A 19,647-nucleotide genomic window follows, 5' to 3' on the forward strand; every position below is an offset into this window, starting at 1 on the left:
AGAAAGAATACATTGTCATAAACCAATGCATGTATTCTCAGTGCAAATATATTGTTAATAACTGGAAGTATATCCAGCAATTCTACTCCTAGGTATTTACCCAAAGGACACAGAAACATTAATTTAAAAGGGCACCTGCACCTCTATGTTTATAGCAGCACTATTTACAATAGCTAAGCTTTGGAAACAACCCAAATGCCCAAAAATAGATGACTGGATCAAGAAGATGTGGTACATATACACCATGGAATATTACTCAGCAATCAAAAAAGATAAACACATGCAATTTGCAGCAACATGGACAGAGCTGGAAGGGATCATGCTCAGCAAAATAAGCCAGAAAGAAAAAGAAAAATACTGGATGGTCTCACTCATAGCAGGAATTTAGAAGACCTAAATAAGGGACCAGGAAAAAGACTAATTATAATAAAGTAAAAATCAAAATCAACAAGCAACTATAAACCTGAGACACACTACCGTGGGAGTGGTGGGGGAAGGAGGGAGTAGGATCAAAATAAGGGCGGGTGGGAATTATATGGGGACTATAACCAAGATGAAAATGCATACATTGTGCAAAAATGAAAAATGATGTAAAAATATATAAAATAAAATACTCATATAAAAAAAAAAAAACAACGAAGTATGACCTAGCAGCATCCAAGTGTCTTTTACAGAGAGTGGGGGTGGAGACAGGATGGAATCCAAGTTAACAACACATGTGGAGAAGCAGACTGTTGGATCAGTGCTCATGACTGAAGCCTCAAACTGTTTCTGCCTGTCGCACTCCAGAGTAGAAATAGGAAAAGAGTCCTTTGCAAGGATGGTGGGGGGCGGGGTGGGAGGGGTGGAGGGGAGAGAGGGCAGGGACGAGGACAACTGACTTAGGAGGGACAAAAAAGCGATGCTGGTTTCTTTTCTTTTCGAGTTTGGTGGGAGTAGAACCAACAGGACAGGAGGCATTGGAACGTGGGTTTTGTGTAGGATGTATTCGAACAGGTGTGGCAGCACCAAGATACATGAATCACATGCAGTGATTCAGCCAGCAGCTACTACCTACCTATAAGCATGTCTGTAAGTTTTACCATCCTACCCCTCCTGCACCGTTCCCCACAACCCCCAAACCTCAGTGCCTGCAGTTCCACAGTGGGAACTGGGGGAGTTCCACCCAGGAGTAAACTCCTAACACTCCACTCACACACAGCTCCCAGCACTAGGACAAGCTGGTCCGGACAGTTCACTGATCGCTCAATAAAGTGTTAGGTCCATGCTACGGGGCAGGATACTTGAGAGGACTTTCCTCCTCTAACAGACGCGGAAAGGAAATTCCTATAGACAGTCTCAAGGCGCGTGCGTAAAGGCTACGCAACCGCAGGGACGGTATTAGCGCTGTCGAGGCGCGACCTGATCGATCCCCGCGCAGCTCACCCTCTCGGCGCATGCTCGCGACGCCGGCGCCCCGCCCACTTTCCTCGCCCCGCCCCTCACGGAAGCGGAAGCCGCTCGCGCCCCGCCTCCGCGCCTGGCTCGCTGGCTGCGGAAGCCGGGCTCTTCGCTGTTCTGGTCGGTGTCCTGTCGCCATGTCGCTGGCAGTCTTGCGGGTCCTGGACCCCTTCCCGACCGAGACACCCCCGTTGGCGGTGCTGCTGCCACCCGGGGGTCCGTGGCCCGCGGCGGGACTGGGCTTGGTACTGGCCCTGCGGCCTGCAGGGGAGAGCCCGGCAGGCCCAGCACTGCTAGTTGCTGCCTTGGAGGGGCCGGGCGCGGGCACTGAAGAGCAGGGGCCCGGGCCCCCGCAGCTGCTGGTCAGCCGCGCGCTGCTGAGGGTCCTGGCCCTGGGCTCCGGCGCTTGGGTGCGGGCGCGACCCGTTCGCCGACCCCCGGCGCTGGGCTGGGCGCTGCTTGGCACCTCACCGGGGCCCGGGCTCGGGCCGCGAGTTGGGCCGCTGCTGGTGAGGCGCGGAGAGGCCCTGCCAGTGCCCGGGCCGCGGGTGCTGGAGACGCGGCCGGCGTTGCAAGGGCTGCTGGGTCCGGGGACGCGGCTGGCTGTGACTGAACTCCGTGGGCGGACCAAACTGGGTCCGGAGACTGGGGCCAGCAGCCAGCTCCCACCCCCGCCGGTGGTGTCCTCCTTCGCGGTGTCTGGCACTATTCGGCGACTTCGGGGAGTTCTGGGAGGGACTGGAGATTCACTAGGGGTGAGCCGGCGCTGTCTCCGTACCCTCGGCCTCTTTCAGGGCGAATGGGTGTGGGTGACCCGTGCCGGAGAGTCCTTGAACACTTCCCAGCCACACTTGGCCACGGTGCAGGTCCTAGAGCCTCACTGGGACCTCGCAGAGAGGCTGGGACCTGGCTCTGGTCAGCTGGGAGAGCCCCTCGCTGATGGACTGGCCCTCGTGCCTGCTACTCTGGCTTTTAATCTCGGCTGTGATCCCTTGGAAGTGGGAGAGCTCAGAATTCAGGTAGGATACAGGACAGAGATCAGGAATGCTTTCTCCTTCTTAACCCCTCTTTGTCTTAATTGAATTGGAAGACAAGGGCTGTAGAATTTCGGTTCCTTACTCCTTAGATCGTAGACTTTTTTTTTTAATAGAGGCATGTTTTATTTATTTATTCATTCATTCATTCATTTGTTTGTTTTTTTGTTTATACATGCACTGGGTACAGTCAGAAGCGCGGGAGGGTGAGAGAATTCACCAGAGCCAGAGCGGGGAGCAGAGCAGGCAGAAGGACTGAAGCACACTGCTGAGGGGAGCAGCGGGCGGCAGGAGAGGTCTGCGCGCCATGTGGGACCCTCCTCCGGTGGCCGGGGAGCAGCCGGGGATCGAACCCAGCGCTCAACCGCTGCGCCACCGGGGAGGCCCAGATCGTAGACTTTTTACTTATTATCTATAATCAAAATATCATAAGCCCCCATGGTGTGGGGAGGGCTTCCAGCCCAAGTGAAAGGTAGGATTCACAGTCAAATTACCAGGTGTGTATATTAATCTAGGCACTTGTTGAATTGCTACAATGTGTCCAGCCTTGTGCTGGGTAGTATGGTCTCACTCATACTTACCCTTGACTTCAAATTCCTTCTGTTCTTCTAGACTCATCTGTTTAAATCCTACCATCTTTTCTTTGAGGATACATCTAAAGATGCCACCTTCACACAGCCTTTCATAATCTCACCATCACAAACTTAATCTCTCACAAATTTAACATAACTTTAGAGCATTTTGTGCTTTTCTTAGAGCATTTATTTTGTTCTGCCTTGTTATGATTATGTAATCTATCTAATTCCCAATTATATTTTAAATCCTTGAAGGGAGGAGTTCCTTATTATCTTTGGTGGCTGGTGTTTAATATTAAATATATCCAAGAGAAGTTTTTGGTTTCTGCCTTTTTGGTTTCTCCTTTAAGGAGCTTACTTGAAGGAGATAATTGTGGGGGAAGGGAAAAAAGATAACTGTGTTTGGGGGAACAAATGTACTTTTTGTGGTGTATGTTATTAGGCCTGTACAATCTACTATGGAAACTGCTAGTCACTTTGTGACTCTGTAAATTAATTAAAATTAAATAAAGTTAATTCAGTTCATTACAGTTGCTTTAGTCACCTGTCAAGTGCTCAAAGCCTCATGTAGATCTAAAACATTTTGTCACTATAGAAAGTTCTATTGGAGAATAATGGCATGGCCTGTTAAGGGTTGTGGGAGACCAAAAGATAAAACATGCATGAATAAGTCAGGTGTGGGTTTCCTTCTGAATAAAGGAAAAGCTAATGGAGCTCATTCAGCTGACCAAACCTTTCAGCATCAGTGAGATGGGATGCCCTTTTCCCACAGCCTGAATTCAGTGTCTCCAGTAATGTCCACTTAATCTTAGTGGTTGCCAGGTATGACTCAAAGAATTTATGGGAATTAAATGTATCGTTTCACTACCTCTGTGCCAATCAAAGGGTATCACAGAAAGGATATCCTTACCAGGGAAGTTTTTGGAGCTAGAATGATTAAAGGAGGTAACATCTCCTTTAATGGTGTCCATTAGAAGAGGTTTCTGTTTTCTAAAGGCTATAGGTATTCAGCTTTAGTAAGTGGGGCCACGTGTCCCATAAGAATTGTGGTTATGGGAAGGATAGAGGATGAAAATAGATATATTAGCTGCTGAGAGATAGGGCAGAGCTTAATTCCTTGGGGAAAGGTTGTAAGGTGGTGATTTCTCTGCTAGAGGTATATGGAAGACTCCAGCACCCCCGAAAACAAAGGAAGCTGCTCAGTGCTGCCTGGACCTCCGTTTGCCAAAGAATTACACATTGAAATTGTGTCCTCTCCCCACTACAGCACTAATGGAAATTATGACCACCTTCTTTACCTGCACTTTCAGACACCCAGGTTAGCTCTTTACCCCTTTCAGGAAGATGATAGCATTTCACCTTTCCTGTTCCTCCCCCTAATCTGTGGTACCTAGATTTAGGTACCTCATTTTAATTTGAAAGGGGCCCAAAACCAACATCCTGCTTTACCCCTCTCAGACCTGATTCTCTGCTCCTGCCCCCAGCTCATTCTGGGTCTGAATATCCCTGCAGAACTGCTGGGGATCTCTGGGTGGGCAGTAGGCCACTAAGCAGGTGTCTGCATGCTGGGGGTGGGCATGGAGGATATGTCAAGTCACTCTTGACTTCCACTGTGAGCTTACTGAGGCCACTGCTGTGTTCCAGGGCAGTCCAGGAAGGGGATGTTCTGTGTGTACCGACAGTTGGGCAAGTAGAGGTCCTGGAAGAAAGTCCCGAGAAACTGCCCAGGTATGCGGCTGCCTCCTGTCCTTCAGCTGGGGGCTGGGATTTTTAACCTTGATGCAGAAGTCCTATGACCCCCTCCTCCCAAGTTGCATGGCATAATCTTGTGCATAAGAACATTTATTGTGTACATTTTTCTAGAGAGAAGGTACGTACCCTTTGCAGGTTCTCAATAGGCATGTGACAAAAAAAGATCATACACCCCTGCCTGTTGGCTGTGGGAGGTGTCATCCTCAAATTGATTGTTTTTACCGAGGTAAAGGAAAGCATTAAAGGTAATTTAATGGCCTAAACCAGGATGGGATTCCTGGCTTCCCATTCTCAACCACAGTATGGTATGGGCCAGAACATGGACCATTCCACCCCTGTGCTCGACGAAAGGAGACCCAGGCTCTGACGTCTGCCGGGCGTGGTGGAGTGTGCACATGCTCCTTTTCAATCCTAGCTCCCCAAAGGGCAGGCAGGGGGGTGACTGCTCTCCTTGAAAAGCCTCTCTTTAGAGCAAATGAGCCACACTCCATACAAGGTATCTAACCTTTCTCTTTCTGTTCTCTGACCACAGAGGCTCCAAGTAAAATGGGGAGAAAAAAAAAATTCAGATTGCTTGGCTTTATGTGAAGGTAGAAGAAAGAAACCCCATACCCCAGCCAGTCCCTCGAGTCAGGACTGCTATCCTGTAGCAATTGTCTAGGAGAACAGAACTGATAGACACAATAACCCAACTTTCAAGGAAATCTCAGTGAGATGATAGGCGCAGCTTGCAGGAACTGGGGCATAAGAGCCCAAGATTTCTGGCTCAGCCAGCCTGGATTTTCTGCCAAGAGAGAAAGGCCTTGTGTGGAGTTCCTCATTCATCCTTAGATTCAAATTTTCAGAGCTTGATTCTGGCCAGTGCTCAAGCTCCCCAATCTCAACATGGTGGTACCCAGATGGCAGTGCTGTATATCACCCCATTTAGAGTTCCATGATACTTCTGAGCTTTCCCAGATCAAATCTACAACTGGGTCTAGTGGAAAATGCCAGTGTGACACACAATGACTCAGTCATTTCCACGTCAGTCTCCCATCTTAAATACAGCAAATGTCTATGAACAATCATAATTTTCAATGAAAAACAGGTTCTAGACCCTGTCAACCTTCCCAGACAGACCAGCAGGCCAGTTCTGTTCCTGGACCTCTGCCTTTTTGGCCCTGTAGAGACCTGCCTCCCTCTCAGGGCTGAGCACAACTTTCTCCTGAGCAGGTCCTAAGAAAGTAAGGTTGGATGGGCAGTGGGGGCGTCCAAGGACAGATAGATATGAGTGTTCTAGCCCCTCTAAGGGAAGGCCTGCAGGGAGTTTCCTGTGATCCCTAAAAAGGAAGTTCACTAAAGGTAGAGTGGCCTTGTCAGCTTCTCCCCTATATTCTGCTTCCCTAACAGGAGTCAGCTCCATTGTCTTCTTTCTGACTCAGGTACACAATCCAGTGCTTCCCAGCAGTGCCCATATATGTTCCAGAGGTCTGACCCTTCTCCCTGAGGTGATCCAACTGCTCTCCACTGAAGAGAATAGTCTTTCCACAACCCCCAGAGCACTACCTCCTTGGGTCCTGGGCTTGCATCAGCACTATGACCCAAGGCACTTGCTGGGGGGTAATTGCTGGGTTATATCCCACCCAGCCTTCATGACAATGAGTCACAGCAGGACATAGTTTTTCTTATGTTCCAGTTTTTGCTGCTATCACTGCCAACTGTAATAGTTACAAGATTCTCATGATACTAACGTGGTGTGCCTGCCCCTCCACCTTGAGGCTTTCCCACCTGCTTTGCTGCCAGAGGGAGCAGCTTTATGATAGCAGGACTCTGAGCAAAGGGGTTTGCTCCCTCATTGGCCCTTAGAGAGGCCCAGATTATAATCTGACTCTGTCATTGTGTTGCCTGAGGATTAGAGGGGAGTAGTGATTATGTCTTTATCTGGAAAACTGACTTAGTAACTGCCACCTGCTGTCACCCTTTGCCCTGTTAGTAGGCTAAGCGACCCTACTTTGACACCCACTGGTGACTGCACCGCCCTGGTTATGGCTGGGAGGAGCTTTCAAAATATACAGATGCCCGAAACCCACCCCAGACCTAGCGGAACAGAATCAGGGCAAGGCTGTGGCATAAGAAGGCTTTTTTTTTTTTCCCCAGAGGAGGGAATATGTTTTTATTATTTTTAAATGTTCATTTTAAAATAAAAGTATGATTCATATACCAGAAAAATTTATTTTTAAAGTAATCTTTTACAGTGTAATTCGGTGGTTTTAATATATTCACAAGGTCATGCAACCAAAACCACTAATTCCAGCACATTTTTATGACCCCCAAAAAGAAACCCCTGGCCATTAGCAGTTATTCCGTGCTCCCTCCTACTGTGTGGACTCTTACCATCTGTGAGGAATGTGGATTTTTAAAAGCTCCACAGATAATTTTAATGTGCAGCCAAAATAGAGAATCATCAACGTTAGATGATGATATTAAGGAAGCTACCGGCAGCTAGATTTCTGTGGATGATTAGGAGCCAAGGCACCCTCCCCTCTGAGGTTTTTGGGGGCTGTGGTGGGCCTGAATTTGAGGGAGAGACTATTCTGACACCAGTGAAAATGGTCAGATGGTCATAGCCTAGTGCAGCAGTGGCTTCTCGTTAGGGGGTGCAATAGCCCTTTACCCGGAGAGACGTACCCCTAGGGTTCCCTGATGGCTGTCACAGGGACACAGAGGACAGGGTTCCTACCCCGCCTCGGCCCCCCCACCAGTGGATGATCCAGGCAAGGAAATGAGAAGCACGAATCTTCTTTCCTCCTCCGCCACCCCTCTCCTCTCCCCCCCCCCCCCGGCCCCCATATGTTTCGGGCCATTTGTGCTGCTCTTGAGCTTGTCCCTATGGTGAATCTGAATAACTGACATAGCCCCCTTGCTCTTGGAAAGGGGAATATGTGGGATCTGGATCTAGTCTTCATTGGGCCTCTTTCCTGCAGGTGGTGGGAGATGTTTTTTAAAGTGAAGAAAACAGTTGGGGACGCTCCAGCTGGGCCAACCAGTGCCTACTTGGCTGACACTATCCATACCTCCTTGTACTTGGTGAGGCCCCAGGCGTGGGAGTAGATGTGGGGAAAGGCTCAGAAGCAACGTGTAGAGACTAAAGCTTCCTCCCACCTGTCACAGGTGGGTTCCACTCTGAGCCCTGTTCCTTCAGGAGAAACCACTCTCTGGAGCAGCTTGTCTCCTCCAGGCCTGGAGGCCTTGGTGACCGAGCTCTGTGCTGCCCTGAAGCCTCGCCTCCAGCCAGGGTGAGTGAGGCTTCAGCCTCGGGGTATGAGAAGCGCCTGCTCTGAAGTTCCTAAAGCCCTGGCTAGATGACATTAGGAGGATTCCCTCAGACTAGTGCCCCATCTGCTAGCCTGTGAATGAATTCTCAGGCTCCTTTTCTGGGGTAACCTCTGAGACTGCTCTTCCCTTTGGGGAGCCTACTAGTCATCCTGGCCTTCACCACCCTGGCCCTGAAAGACAAAGGACCTCAGTTTATGTACCCAGATCCCTCCCCAACTCCTCACAGTACAGTCCAGACCAGGCATGACAGTCAAGGTGTAACAGGGTGGTCCCCAGGAAAAGGGGAGGTTCGGGTGGGGCAGGGAACCTCCCCTTTTCCTGGGGACCACCCTGTTACAATTCTGGAATCGCAGAGCATGCTCTGGAGGAACCTGTAGGTGAAGCCTTTTTAGTCGACTGCTGGATAGGCCTCCTGCCCTGCCAGAGCACCAGAGGAAGTGTGGGAGAAAGGCCTGTGTGGTGACAGCCCTGGGCTGAGAGAAAAGGGTATCTGCTGTCAGGATCCAAGGGTCCCTGTGTTACTAGGGACTCGAAAGTTGGCAGAATGGAGGAAACATGTCTGTTCTCTGATTGCAGGGGCGCCCTGCTGACAGGAACTAGCAGTGTCCTTCTGAGGGGCCCCCCGGGCAGTGGGAAGACCACAGCAGTCACTGCTGCCTGCAACCGCCTTGGGCTCCACTTACTGAAGGTGAGGGTACCGAGAGAGTAGAACCCCAACTACATCTTTTCTCCAGTCCAGATTCTCCCCTTCTTCCTCTTCCTCTGCTCTCCGGCTGCCAGCCTGGCCTTATGCTGTGGGCCAGCAGGCCAGACGTGCTCTCATGATGCCAAACCAGAGAGAAGCTTGCAAGGTGGAGGGGTGCCGCGGACCAGCACAGCAGTAGACGATGAGGCCACCTCAGGGTTGAGAGAAGCGTGCAGGGTGGTCAGGGCGTCGGTGAAAGAAATGACAAACAGACACACTTCAAGAGTGAAAATCTGAGTGTAATTTTCTTTGAGTTTGTGACCAATATATATATGTTTTCCAAAAGCACAGGGACAATGAATATCAATGAAATCAGCTTGCTCATGGGCTCAGTCTATCACCATCAGGGAGGTGATCTACATAACAAGCAATGACTTTTATAGAAGAAAGAAGGAAGTTTAGAAAGACAATAAGGGATTAAAGTTTGTAGTTCTAGAAAGACAAGATTTTTAGCATTCTTGTAGTGGTTCCTGGTGATCATTATCTTTTGATAAGCTTCTGTCTTTTCAGGGAACTTCCGCTGTACTTCCTCTGCTTCAGGGTGTTATGCTGTTCTCCCCCTGCGTGCTGGTTGCCCAGCCAGACCTAGGGACCGTGGCGAAAGCCATTCCTAAAGGTCACTGCAGGGGGAGGTGCAGCAGAGGGGGTTCCCAGATTTGGGTGTACAGTCCAGACAATGAGGTTAGGGTAAAGAAGAGGTAGGACTTGGCCAATGTTACTTTTTCCCCCATCCTTGTCCTAAAAAATGATGCAGGATAATCTGCATCTTCTGACTCCTCCCCCCATTCTCCTGCCCTACTCACCCCTGCCACTGGCTCATACTCATCAGGACCCCTCCCCCAGGTGCCCTGCTCCAGCCTCTGTGCTGACAGTAGCGGGGCTGTGGAGACAAAGTTGCGGGCCGTCTTCTCCCGGGCCCGGTGCTGCAGGCCTGTGGTTCTGTTGCTGACAGCTGTGGACCTTCTGGGCCGGGACCGTGATGGACTCGGTGAGGACACCCGTGTGGTGGCCACGTTGCGCCAGCTTCTCCTCGAAGCAGACCCCCTCACCAGGTATTATTCAGAGCCAGGTTCATTGAAGGTGTTGGGTCCCCTCTTCCTTCAGCCTTTTGAGCCTCTCTTCCTCACCCCCTCCATGGCTGCCATTTCTCTGCCATCCAGACAGCCCTGAGCCCAGGGTTATCCAGAGGTAGGAGGATGGGGTGTTCCCTAGTATTTCTTAGGGAACACTAGTCTGAAGAGAAAGCACAGCCTCTGCCCTCAGTGAGGTTCCCCTCTCAAGGTATTCTCCTGGCGCTCCACCCAGGAACATTGGGGTGCCCGTTTCCCTGTCCCATCCAGCACCCACCACCACCTTGCTTCCTACACGGCATCAGGACCAGGCAGTGCTGAGAGCTGCCAGCCGCACACGCCATCTGCCCACTCTCTGTTTGCAGCTGCCCTCCCCTGATGGTTGTGGCCACCACAAGCCGGGCCCAGGACCTGCCTGCTGATGTGCTGACAGCATTCCTGCATGAACTGGCGATGCCTGTGCTGTCAGAGGGGCAGCGGCTCAACATTCTGCGGGCCCTCACGGCCCACCTCCCCTTAGGCCAAGAAGTGAACCTGGCACAGCTGGCACGGCGGTGTGCAGTGAGTACGGGGGCAAGGGACAGGCCCCCTCCCCGCTTTTGTTGTCACAGGACACAATCCAGCTGCTTGCATGTGAGGGTAGAAAATGCTGAGGCAGGGCCTCCGTGGTGGCGCAGGAGTTAAATTCTCAGCACTATCAAGCTATCGCCAGCCACTGCAGCACGAATTTGATCCCTGGCCAGAGAGCTAACCCACATGGCACAGCAGACCTCTCCTGTCTCACCCGCTGCTCCCCTCAGCAGTGTATTTCAGTCAGTCTGCCTGTTCTGCTCCCCACTCTGTCTCTGGTGAATCCTCTCACCCCCTGCATCTCTGGCCTGTACCCCAGTTCTTCTATGCATAAATAAATAAAATAAATCTTAAAAAAGAAGGCAAAGAAAACCCTGAGGCATTGATGTTGGGGCTTTGTTCCAACTAACCCCCAAGGGTTCCTGCTTACTGTGCCTGGCTCATGTGTCCTTCCCTGTGCTTCCCTAGGGCTTTGTGGCAGGGGATCTCTATGCCCTTCTGACCCATAGCAGCCGGGCAGCCTGCTCCAGGATCAAGAACTTGGGGTAAGGAAGTTGAGCACTGGGTGGGGAATGACAGCCAAAGGAAACATGGGCGGCAAGGAAGGGAGGAGGGACCAAGATCCGGAGGAGGGGGGTGAGATGAGGTCCTCCAGAGGTCTCCCTGGGTTGCTCTTTGCAGTTTGGCAGGTGGCTGGAGTGAGGAGGATGAGGGGGAGCTGTGTGCTGCTGGCTTTCCCCTCCTAGCTGAGGACTTCACACAGGCGCTGGAACAGCTGCAGACTGCTCACTCACAGGCCATCGGAGCCCCCAAGGTAGACACTCCAGGCCCTGAGAGGTGGGACTGGAGCTTCCTCCACCAGCATATCCCCAACACGCACTTTCCATCTCCCAGATCCCCTCAGTATCCTGGCACGATGTGGGTGGGCTGCAGGAGGTGAAGAAGGAGATTCTGGAGACCATTCAGCTCCCTCTAGAGCACCCTGAGCTGCTGAGCCTGGGCCTGAGGCGCTCGGGCCTTTTGCTCCATGGACCCCCTGGCACTGGCAAGACTCTCCTGGCCAAGGCTGTAGCCACTGAGTGCAGCCTCACCTTCCTCAGGTGGGATGGACTGGGAGCTGCAGGAGGCTGGGGAGCAGAAGGGGCTGGCAGAGATCGATTGTGTTCACGCATCTGATTGGTCTCACCTCACACACTCACTTCTCTCACTCAGCGTCAAGGGGCCTGAGCTCATCAACATGTATGTGGGACAAAGTGAAGAGAATGTACGGGAAGGTGAGTGAGTGGGGAGAGGCAGCATTTCCAGCACTTTTCAGACTCCCGTGGCCCTGGTGCTGCACCCCTACCCTCCGGCTGCTCATAGTCACTTCTTTCCACAAGCAGTTCCTGTGCAGTGGGCCCTAGTACCTGGGATGCCAGTGAGAGGTTGTCACGCCTGCTTTCTCTCCCCATCTCCCAATTTCAACCCCCCTGAGCTCCCCTCCTGTGCGCCTCTCTCTCCTTAGTGTTTGCCAAGGCCAGGGCCGCGGCTCCCTGCATTATCTTCTTCGATGAACTGGACTCCTTGGCCCCAAGCCGGGGGCGAAGTGGAGACTCTGGAGGTGTGATGGACAGGTGAGTGTCTGAGCAGGAATGGAATCTGGGGGCAGCAGCTTCCAGAACCGAGGGAATTCCTGCGCTTCCGTTTATAAGATTGTTTAATAGAAGCTCAAAGAGGATGTGGAGTTGGGACATTGAGAACAGGGACGCACATGGGGGGTACACAGGGCACAACTGAGTAGAGGTCCTGTGAAGAGGCCTGCAAGGAAAGGCCCCACAGCTGGGCAGAGGCTGAGGATGGGTCAAGGACTCTCCTGCCTTCTCGGCCTCCTTTGCAGGGTGGTGTCTCAGCTCCTGGCCGAGCTGGATGGAATTCACGACAGTCAGAATGTGTTTGTTATCGGAGCCACCAACAGACCAGACCTCCTGGACCCTGCGCTTCTGCGGCCTGGCCGGTATGTACCCCAACCCTTATATTTCTCATCTCTGCTAGACCCCTTTGGGCCTGTCCTCAGACCTGTCTCCCTAAAGATTTGACAAGCTGGTGTTCGTGGGGGTGAGCGAGGACCGTGCCTCCCAGCTACGTGTGCTGAGCGCCATCACACGCAAGTATGCCCTGCGAGAGAGAGACTTCAAAAACTTGGAGTCAAGGACAACCCCCAGGGATGGTCAAGGGATGGGTTAGCATGCAAAATAAGCCTGTCAGCCTTGACTTTGGAGGAAGGCAGTGCCAGGTAATCTTGCCATATCCCCGTAACAGATTCAAGCTAGAGCCGTCTGTGAGCCTGGTGACCGTGCTGGACTGCTGCCCTCCCCAGCTGACGGGCGCAGACCTCTACTCCCTCTGCTCTGATGCCATGACAGCTGCCCTCAAACGCCGGGTTCGGGACCTGGAGGAAGGTGAGCCACTCGCTAGCCCCAAAGGCTGACCAAAAATCTCATGGGAACCAAATCTGGTTCTGGATTTCAGAGGAGGGACTGTTGATATTTGGGGGATTCTGGGCAGGACACTGTCTCCCCAGGGCTCTCTCCTGCTGGGCATAGACCACAACCTCTGTTCCCTAGCTGGATGGAGACCCTGGCTTCCCTCCCCCTTGCCCCTAGGCCTGGAACTCGGGAGTTCTGCACTGCTGCTCACTATGGAGGACCTGCTGCAGGCCGCTGCCCGGCTGCAGCCCTCAGTCAGTGAGCAGGAACTGCTCCGCTATAAGCGCATCCAGCGCAAGTTTGCCGCCTGCTAAGCGCCTTCTGTAGTTGGGAACCCCACCCTCCATGGTGAAAGGTACCTGGTAGCCCCACAGAGACCGGAGAGAGCAAAGGGCTCTTCCTCTGGTTGTTGCCCACCCACCTGCCTACCTCCAGGAGATCCTCTGGTTGCAGAGTGGTCCCTGAGACCTCAAAAGACATCCCCTGCCTACCTTCCAGGCCAGCCCAGGACTAAGGTCCATGTGTTCAGGAGGGGTGGGGAGGATCTGGAGTTCACGGATGGGTCCAGAGAGCCCTGCCTGTGGCTGAAAATAAAGTGTCTGCTGCCCCCTGCTGGTGGTGTGATTTGAAAGGGTGTCCATAGAGAGCAGGATGGTGGGAGGAGTAAGCCTCAGGGGAGGGCAGGATGGGTACCACTGGAGTCTGGGCCTTCTGACATAAACAGAGGCACACAGGAACTGAAAAAGGCACAGACTGTATTGTTCTTCATTCCATTTGCCTGAACCCAAGCCCCTGTACCCCAGCTACTGCCAGCCCTTCCCAGCAACCCCAGGATCTGCTCTGGGGGCTGGGTTTGGGGTGGGACCACACCAGGTGGTACTGGGCAGATGCCCACTTCCCCGGACAGGGCCTGGAAGTGCCTGTGTACAGGGGCGTTGGTGCCCTCAGCCCGTCCTCTTGAGTACGTGGATGAAATAGCAGGGAACTTGGGCCTGGTCCGGCTTGTAAGGCTTGAAGTCACCCAGGACACTGTGCTGGCACTTGCCTCCGAAGGCTGCTCGGAGCAGCTCCGTGAAGGATGCCAGACAGTGCGGATAGTAGGAGAGCCGGAACTTACTGCAACAGAGCCCCGACCAACCATGAGGGCTTGTAGCTCAGCACCCTTCCTCCCCCTCTGCCCCCAGCCTTGCCAAGTGGATACCTCAAGCCAGGAGATCCACCCTGGCCAGCTCCAGGCACCTGCACCGTGTAATCCAGCGTTACCATGTGGGCCTTGTTGTTCACTGTCAGCACTGATGTTGTGATGTCCTTGGTCAAGTCACTCTGTTGTTGGTGGTGCTGCATTAGGCTCTGTGACCACTGTGGGGCCTAGCCCCCAGGCTCACACCTCCCACTCTGGGCCCTCCCTTTCCCAAGGTCCCACCTTATAGTAGATGTTCTTCCCTGGGGGTGCACAGCCTGTGCTGAGGATGTGGTCGTAGTTGCGATGATCGATGACCAGCAGGCCCCCAGGTCGCACCATGCTTGCAATGTTCTTCAGTGCCAGCCGGTGCTCACTCTGGTCCCCTGAGCTCCAGGCAGGGCAGAGGCTGTGTTGGCTCAGGGCCCCCAGCATCTGTCTCCCTCCCATCTCTCTCCTCCCCTGGGGCGCCAGTACCAAGACAGAGAGGGGCAAAAAAAGCAGTCTACTCTGGTAGAGTAGGTGCCTTGGGGTCTGTGGAAAGGGGTATAGCAAGGACCATGCCCAAGCCCACACCCTTTCTCACCTTTGCTGTCTGGCAAATGGGCAAAACTGTTTCCGAGGCAAATGACAGCATCAAAGCCACCCCCTGGTGGCTGGGGCACATCTTTGTCCAGAGTCATCCAGTTGGCTTCTTCAATGACTGGGGGGCCAGGGAGGGGAAGAGGGATCAGGTGGCACCATGGTACTGGTAGTACCCATCTCCACCAAGGCAGTCCTGTCTCAGCTTCCCCTTTGAGACACAGGAATTCCCCATCCACTTAGGAAGAGGGCATCACTATGGACATGGAGAGGGAAAGGGGAAGACCATCAGGGGAGAGAAAGGCATGGTTGGGAAGGAGGGCTTTGTGCTCCTGGGTTTTTATTTGAAGAGACAAGATATACTAGAGTAAAACTAGCCCCTCACATCAATACCTTTTTCTGGTGCCTAAGCCTCCCTTTCAGGCAAATGACAGTATTTTTTCCTCCTTGAGGAAAATAAACACCCCACCTCAAGAGCTACAGGAGCCCAGAGCAGAGAGAACCATGTCCTTGGTGACTGGGCTGGAGGACCTGGCTGGACCCACATACCCCACTTGTCAAAGGCGGGCTCATGCCGCCGGTTCCAGCGCTCCTTAAGCGCATACTTCAGCATCTTGTCACTGGCATCCACACTCGTCACGCTGAAACCCTCTTCCACGAGCATGATGGAGTCCACCCTGACAGGGCCAGGGATGAGAGGCAGAGCGGAGCGGTCAGGGGCGGTGAAGGCAAGAAGGAGGCCCTGTGCCAGACACTTCCCAACTCTTAGAATATGTTCCTCTGCTGCAGCTCCCCAAGCCCTCTCCACTGACCTCAGGGGATCTGGCAAATCTGTTTCTTGGCTCCAGGTAGCAACTTTTTGCTTGAGTTTTATTAGCACCTATTCAATCAGGGATTCCACAAGTGTGCGCGGATCCTGAGGCTGGGGAAGTTAAGTAACCCGTGCACAGGAGGGGGTGTACAGCAGGGTACTTTAGTGCACAGGCCAGATCCTAACCAACCTGGGTCTGTATCTTTCCAGTGGATGGGAAACCTTTACTCCTCGGAGTTGAATGTCTACTCCTCCTTACCTCATGGGGTTTGGTGAGGATTTCAAAAACTGATGTATGGAGAGCCCCTGGCACAGGGCTTTGGCACTGGCAAACGCTGCACAAATGTTAACGCTGCCCAAGGCCACCCCAGAAGAAACAATGCTGGAGCCAGGAGCCAGCTTAGGACCGTCTGGCCCGAAACCTGGTTCTAGCACTGCCCTGGCAAACCTGTCTCCCCCACCCCGGGGTGCCTGCATCCTTATTCGCGGCCAGGTCTCCTCAGACCCCTCCTCCAGGCAATCTTGCCCTTATGCTGGCCTTGCCCAGGCACACACCCGTTCCGGGTCCTGGCTTGCTGCCTCCACCGGGTCCTGGTCGGCTGGCGGCGGAGGAGGCTGCCCCGACGGGCCCCGGCAGCGTCCCGCGGTGGGGCGGCCTTGGCCAAGCCGTCCCTGGCTGCTCCCAGTGTACCCCTACCCCTCGCCCCGCGCCCGGGCTCACCCGGTACCACAGGCCACGTCGAGCACCCGCTGGCAGCTGTGCTGGCGCAGCAGCCCCAGCAGCCAGGCCTTGTACTCCGCGGTGCGGCTGCTGGTGTCCCCGATGTAGAGCTGCCACACGCGCGCCGCCTCGCCGTCGGCGTACTGGTCCGGGAGCCCCTCAGCCGCCACCCCCAGGGAGCGGGTCCGATACACGCTGTCCTCCATCCTGCGACTCGCCTGAGTCGGTGGCCACCCGCTCCTTATTTGTAGTACGGCCCCTGCAGCAGCCCCGGCGGCCCCACCTGCCCAATGGCAGGTGAGCACGGGGACACGCCCCTGCTGGGCTCCGGCCCGGCGCCGGCTGCTGCCCCGCCACGGGGAGGGCGCTGCCGGGCGGTCCTGGACAAATCCTTCTCGCCGTCGTGAAGACGCAAACCTCTCCAAACCTCTCGACAATTCCAAGGTGGAAAAGGCTCCTCCCCGCTCCTGCCTCCTAGCCCAGCTGGTGGGAAGACCCGGGAGGAGCCAGGAGAGGAGGGAGCAGCGAGGTTGTCCATATCTACCCCACCCCAAATGGAAAAAAGACTTCACAGTCCACACAGCTGAGCTCCCAGGTTTGGCCCGTCCCCAGGAAGGAAGGTGCTGGCATACCTAAAGGACCGTCCTGCCGGAGGAAGTCCTGGTCAGCCCGGGGAAGGGAGGACAGAGAGTTTCCCCACACATGTTGGCCTGGCCATCCACTTTCAGGAGAGGTTCTGGTCCAAGGAATCTTCCCGCCCACCTGGAGGCAGGTGCACCTCTGTGGCGTAGGTGCTGCACCAAACCTTTTCCAGTGCTGCCCAGGGAGGGGACTGGTCCTTCCTTCCAAGTCCTTGCCAGCTGAGTACCTTGCTAAGAACATCTGCTTTCCACTAGGTGCCCAGAGAGTGAACTCCAGGGTCAGGAGAGGGACTGCTTGGTATCTAGGCTTTACTTTGCTCATGGTCACTCCAGAAATCCATCATGTGGTTAGTTCTGGTACACTCACCCTTCCTCCCAAAGCAGGAGGTGCCCCTTTCCCCCCAGTAGACCCTGGACTGAGGTGAATTCAGAAGGATGATACCACTGAGCAGAGTCAGAGACAGTCTTCCCTACCTGTCTTTATGTTTCTGGCTTCCTAAGAGTGGGGAATGGGATTTAGAACAAAGGACCCCTTCCTCCCCTCATCCTTTGTCTATGGAATCTGGGGGCAGGAGCACCCTCACAAATCCCATCTTTCTTTTCTTTTTTTTTAAGATTTATGTATTTATGCATACAAGAGCTGGGGCACAGGCCAGAGGTGTGGGGGGTGAGAGGATTCACCAGAGACAGAGTGGGGAGCAGAACAGGCAGACTGATTGAAATACACTGCTGACGGGAGCAGCGGGTGAGACAGGAGAGGTCTACTGTGCCATGTGGGTAGCTCCCTGGCTGGGGATCAAAGTTGTGCTGCAGTGGTTGCCAATAGCTTCATAGGTTGCTTCTTAACCGCTTGTGACACCAGGGAGGCCCCACATCATCATTCTTAACTTTCTGAGGCACATGGTCTGCCTCAAATGGGCCTATCCATGTCCAAGTAATGGAGGCTTATGCTCATGCTGACCCCACAGGCAGGCCGTTTGAAGTAGCCTTTGACAGGCACTGCACTGGGGAGTGGCAGGTAAACTCCGAGTTTTCTTTAATTGACATATTTGTGAGAAAATGCACTTGAGCACTCCTAGACTGAAAAAAAAAAAAACAAAACCAAAAAACAACAACAAAAAAATCTATTAAAAGAACTAGCCTCTCAGCAGGCATGGGTAGCAACTTGTGTGCCAAGTCCTTGAATCAAAGCATAATATGTAACCACCTCCCTCCACAAGGGGTTGGCTTATTTTGAAGTCTTCTCCAAGAAAATTAGTTCCTTCCTTGGGTAGGAAAGTGCATTCATTTATTGAAAGTAAATTTGATGTTTATTTTACCTTAAATCAGGAGTTAAGGAATTAGTTGTTCAGTTATAAGTTGATAAACTGAGTTCAACTGTTGGCCAATAATTTGGTCGTGTTATAAGAACTGCTGTTTTAAGGAAACAGACTATTGAATGATTTCCCTTTGTCACACTGGAGTTCTAAAATGCACTTAAGAAAGTGAAGAATGGTGCCTCCCTGGTGGCACAAGGGGTTAAACACAGCACTGTGAAGCTATCTGCAGCCTTTGCAGCAGGAGTTAGATCCCAGCCAGCCAGGGAGCTACCCACATGGCACAGCAAACCTCTCCTGTCTCGCCCGCTGCTCCCCTCAGCAGTGTATTTCAGTAGATCTGCCTGTTCTGTTCCCCACTCTGACTCTGGTGAATCCTCTCACCCCCTGCACCTCTGCCCTACACCCCAGTTCTTGTATGCATAAATAAATAAATCTTTTCAAATACTCAAAAAAAAAGAAATTGCCAGTCAAAGAGTGGACTCAGGAACTCTTTGATAAAACAAGCCTACAAAAATGTATTTTTCAGGGCCTCCCTGGTGGCACAAGGGGTTAAGACGCAACCTATGAAGCTATCCTCAGCTACTGAAGCACGAGTTCTATCCCCGGCCAGGGAGCTACCCACATGATGCAGCAGACCTCTCCTGTCTTGCCCGCTGCTCCTTTCAGCAGTGTATTTCAGTCAGTCTGTCTGTTCTGCTCCCCACTCTGTCTCTGGTGAATTCTCTCATCCCCCACACCCCTGGCCTGTACTCCAGTTCTTGTATGTATTAAAAAATATTTATTTATTTATACAAACACTGGGTACAGTCAGAAGCGTGGGAGGGTGAGAGAATTCACCAAAGACAGAGCGGGGAACAGAGCAGGCAGACCGACGAAATACACTGCTGAGGGGAACAGCGGGTGTGGCAGGAGAGGTCTGAGCGCCATGTGGGACCCTCTCTGGCCACCAGGGCTCAAACCGGTGCTGCAGAGGATGCGGGCAGCCTCGCAGCCCAGAGCTCAACTGCTGCGCCACTAGGGAGGCCCAATAAAATAAATTAAAAAAAAATATATAGGGCCTCCCCTGGTGGAGTAGGCGGTTGAGTGCAGCACTGTGGAGTTGTCCGCAGCCTCTGCAGCACTGGTTTGATCCCGGCCAGCTGGCGAGGGTCCCACATGGCATGGCAGACCTCTCCTGTCTTGCCTGCTGCTCCCCTCAGCAGTGTATTTCTTCAGTCTGCCTGTTTTGTTTTCCACTCTGTCTCTGGTGAATCCTCTCATGCTCCACACCTCTGGCCTTTACCCCGGTTCTTGTGTAAATAAATAAACAAACAAACAAACAAATAAATCTTTAAAAAAAAAAAACTCAGGTATGCCACTTATTTAAAAAATGTATTTTTTAAAGATTTTATGTAATGCATACAAGAACTGGGGTGTGCACTAGAGGT

General features: G+C 52.9%; 2 protein-coding genes across 3 annotated transcripts; one reads left to right on the forward strand and one right to left on the reverse strand.

Moving 5' to 3' along the window:
* Positions 1–1,577: 1,577 nt before the first annotated feature.
* On the forward strand, positions 1,578–13,445 carry PEX6 (peroxisomal biogenesis factor 6; the record flags this gene model as incomplete). Of its 2 annotated transcripts, none has more annotated exons than XM_084229105.1 (17): positions 1,578–2,459; positions 4,204–4,367; positions 4,694–4,777; positions 7,765–7,867; positions 7,952–8,076; positions 8,693–8,804; positions 9,705–9,913; positions 10,297–10,492; positions 10,970–11,046; positions 11,183–11,315; positions 11,396–11,601; positions 11,714–11,775; positions 12,006–12,114; positions 12,378–12,494; positions 12,571–12,648; positions 12,800–12,939; positions 13,144–13,445. In XM_084229105.1, the coding sequence occupies 17 exons, from the start codon at positions 1,578–1,580 to the stop codon at positions 13,278–13,280; spliced, it is 2,934 nt and encodes a 977-aa protein (XP_084085231.1). In that variant the 3' UTR covers positions 13,281–13,445. The 2 variants fall into 2 exon arrangements, with proteins under 2 accessions (XP_084085231.1, XP_084085232.1); XM_084229106.1 differs by having other exon boundaries at positions 1,578–2,195.
* Positions 13,446–13,910: 465 nt separating this feature from the next.
* LOC311167799 (glycine N-methyltransferase) lies at positions 13,911–16,466 on the reverse strand (the record flags this gene model as incomplete). The annotated part of the gene is made up of 6 exons (XM_084228877.1): positions 13,911–14,082; positions 14,168–14,289; positions 14,390–14,532; positions 14,733–14,849; positions 15,278–15,405; positions 16,261–16,466. 6 exons carry the CDS (start codon positions 16,464–16,466, stop codon positions 13,911–13,913), a joined length of 888 nt encoding a protein of 295 aa, XP_084085003.1.
* Between the last annotated feature and the right edge of the window lie 3,181 nt (positions 16,467–19,647).

This window comes from Talpa europaea (genome assembly GCF_964194135.1).
Source record: "Talpa europaea genome assembly, chromosome: 2".
NCBI classification, from domain to species: Eukaryota; Metazoa; Chordata; class Mammalia; order Eulipotyphla; family Talpidae; genus Talpa; species Talpa europaea.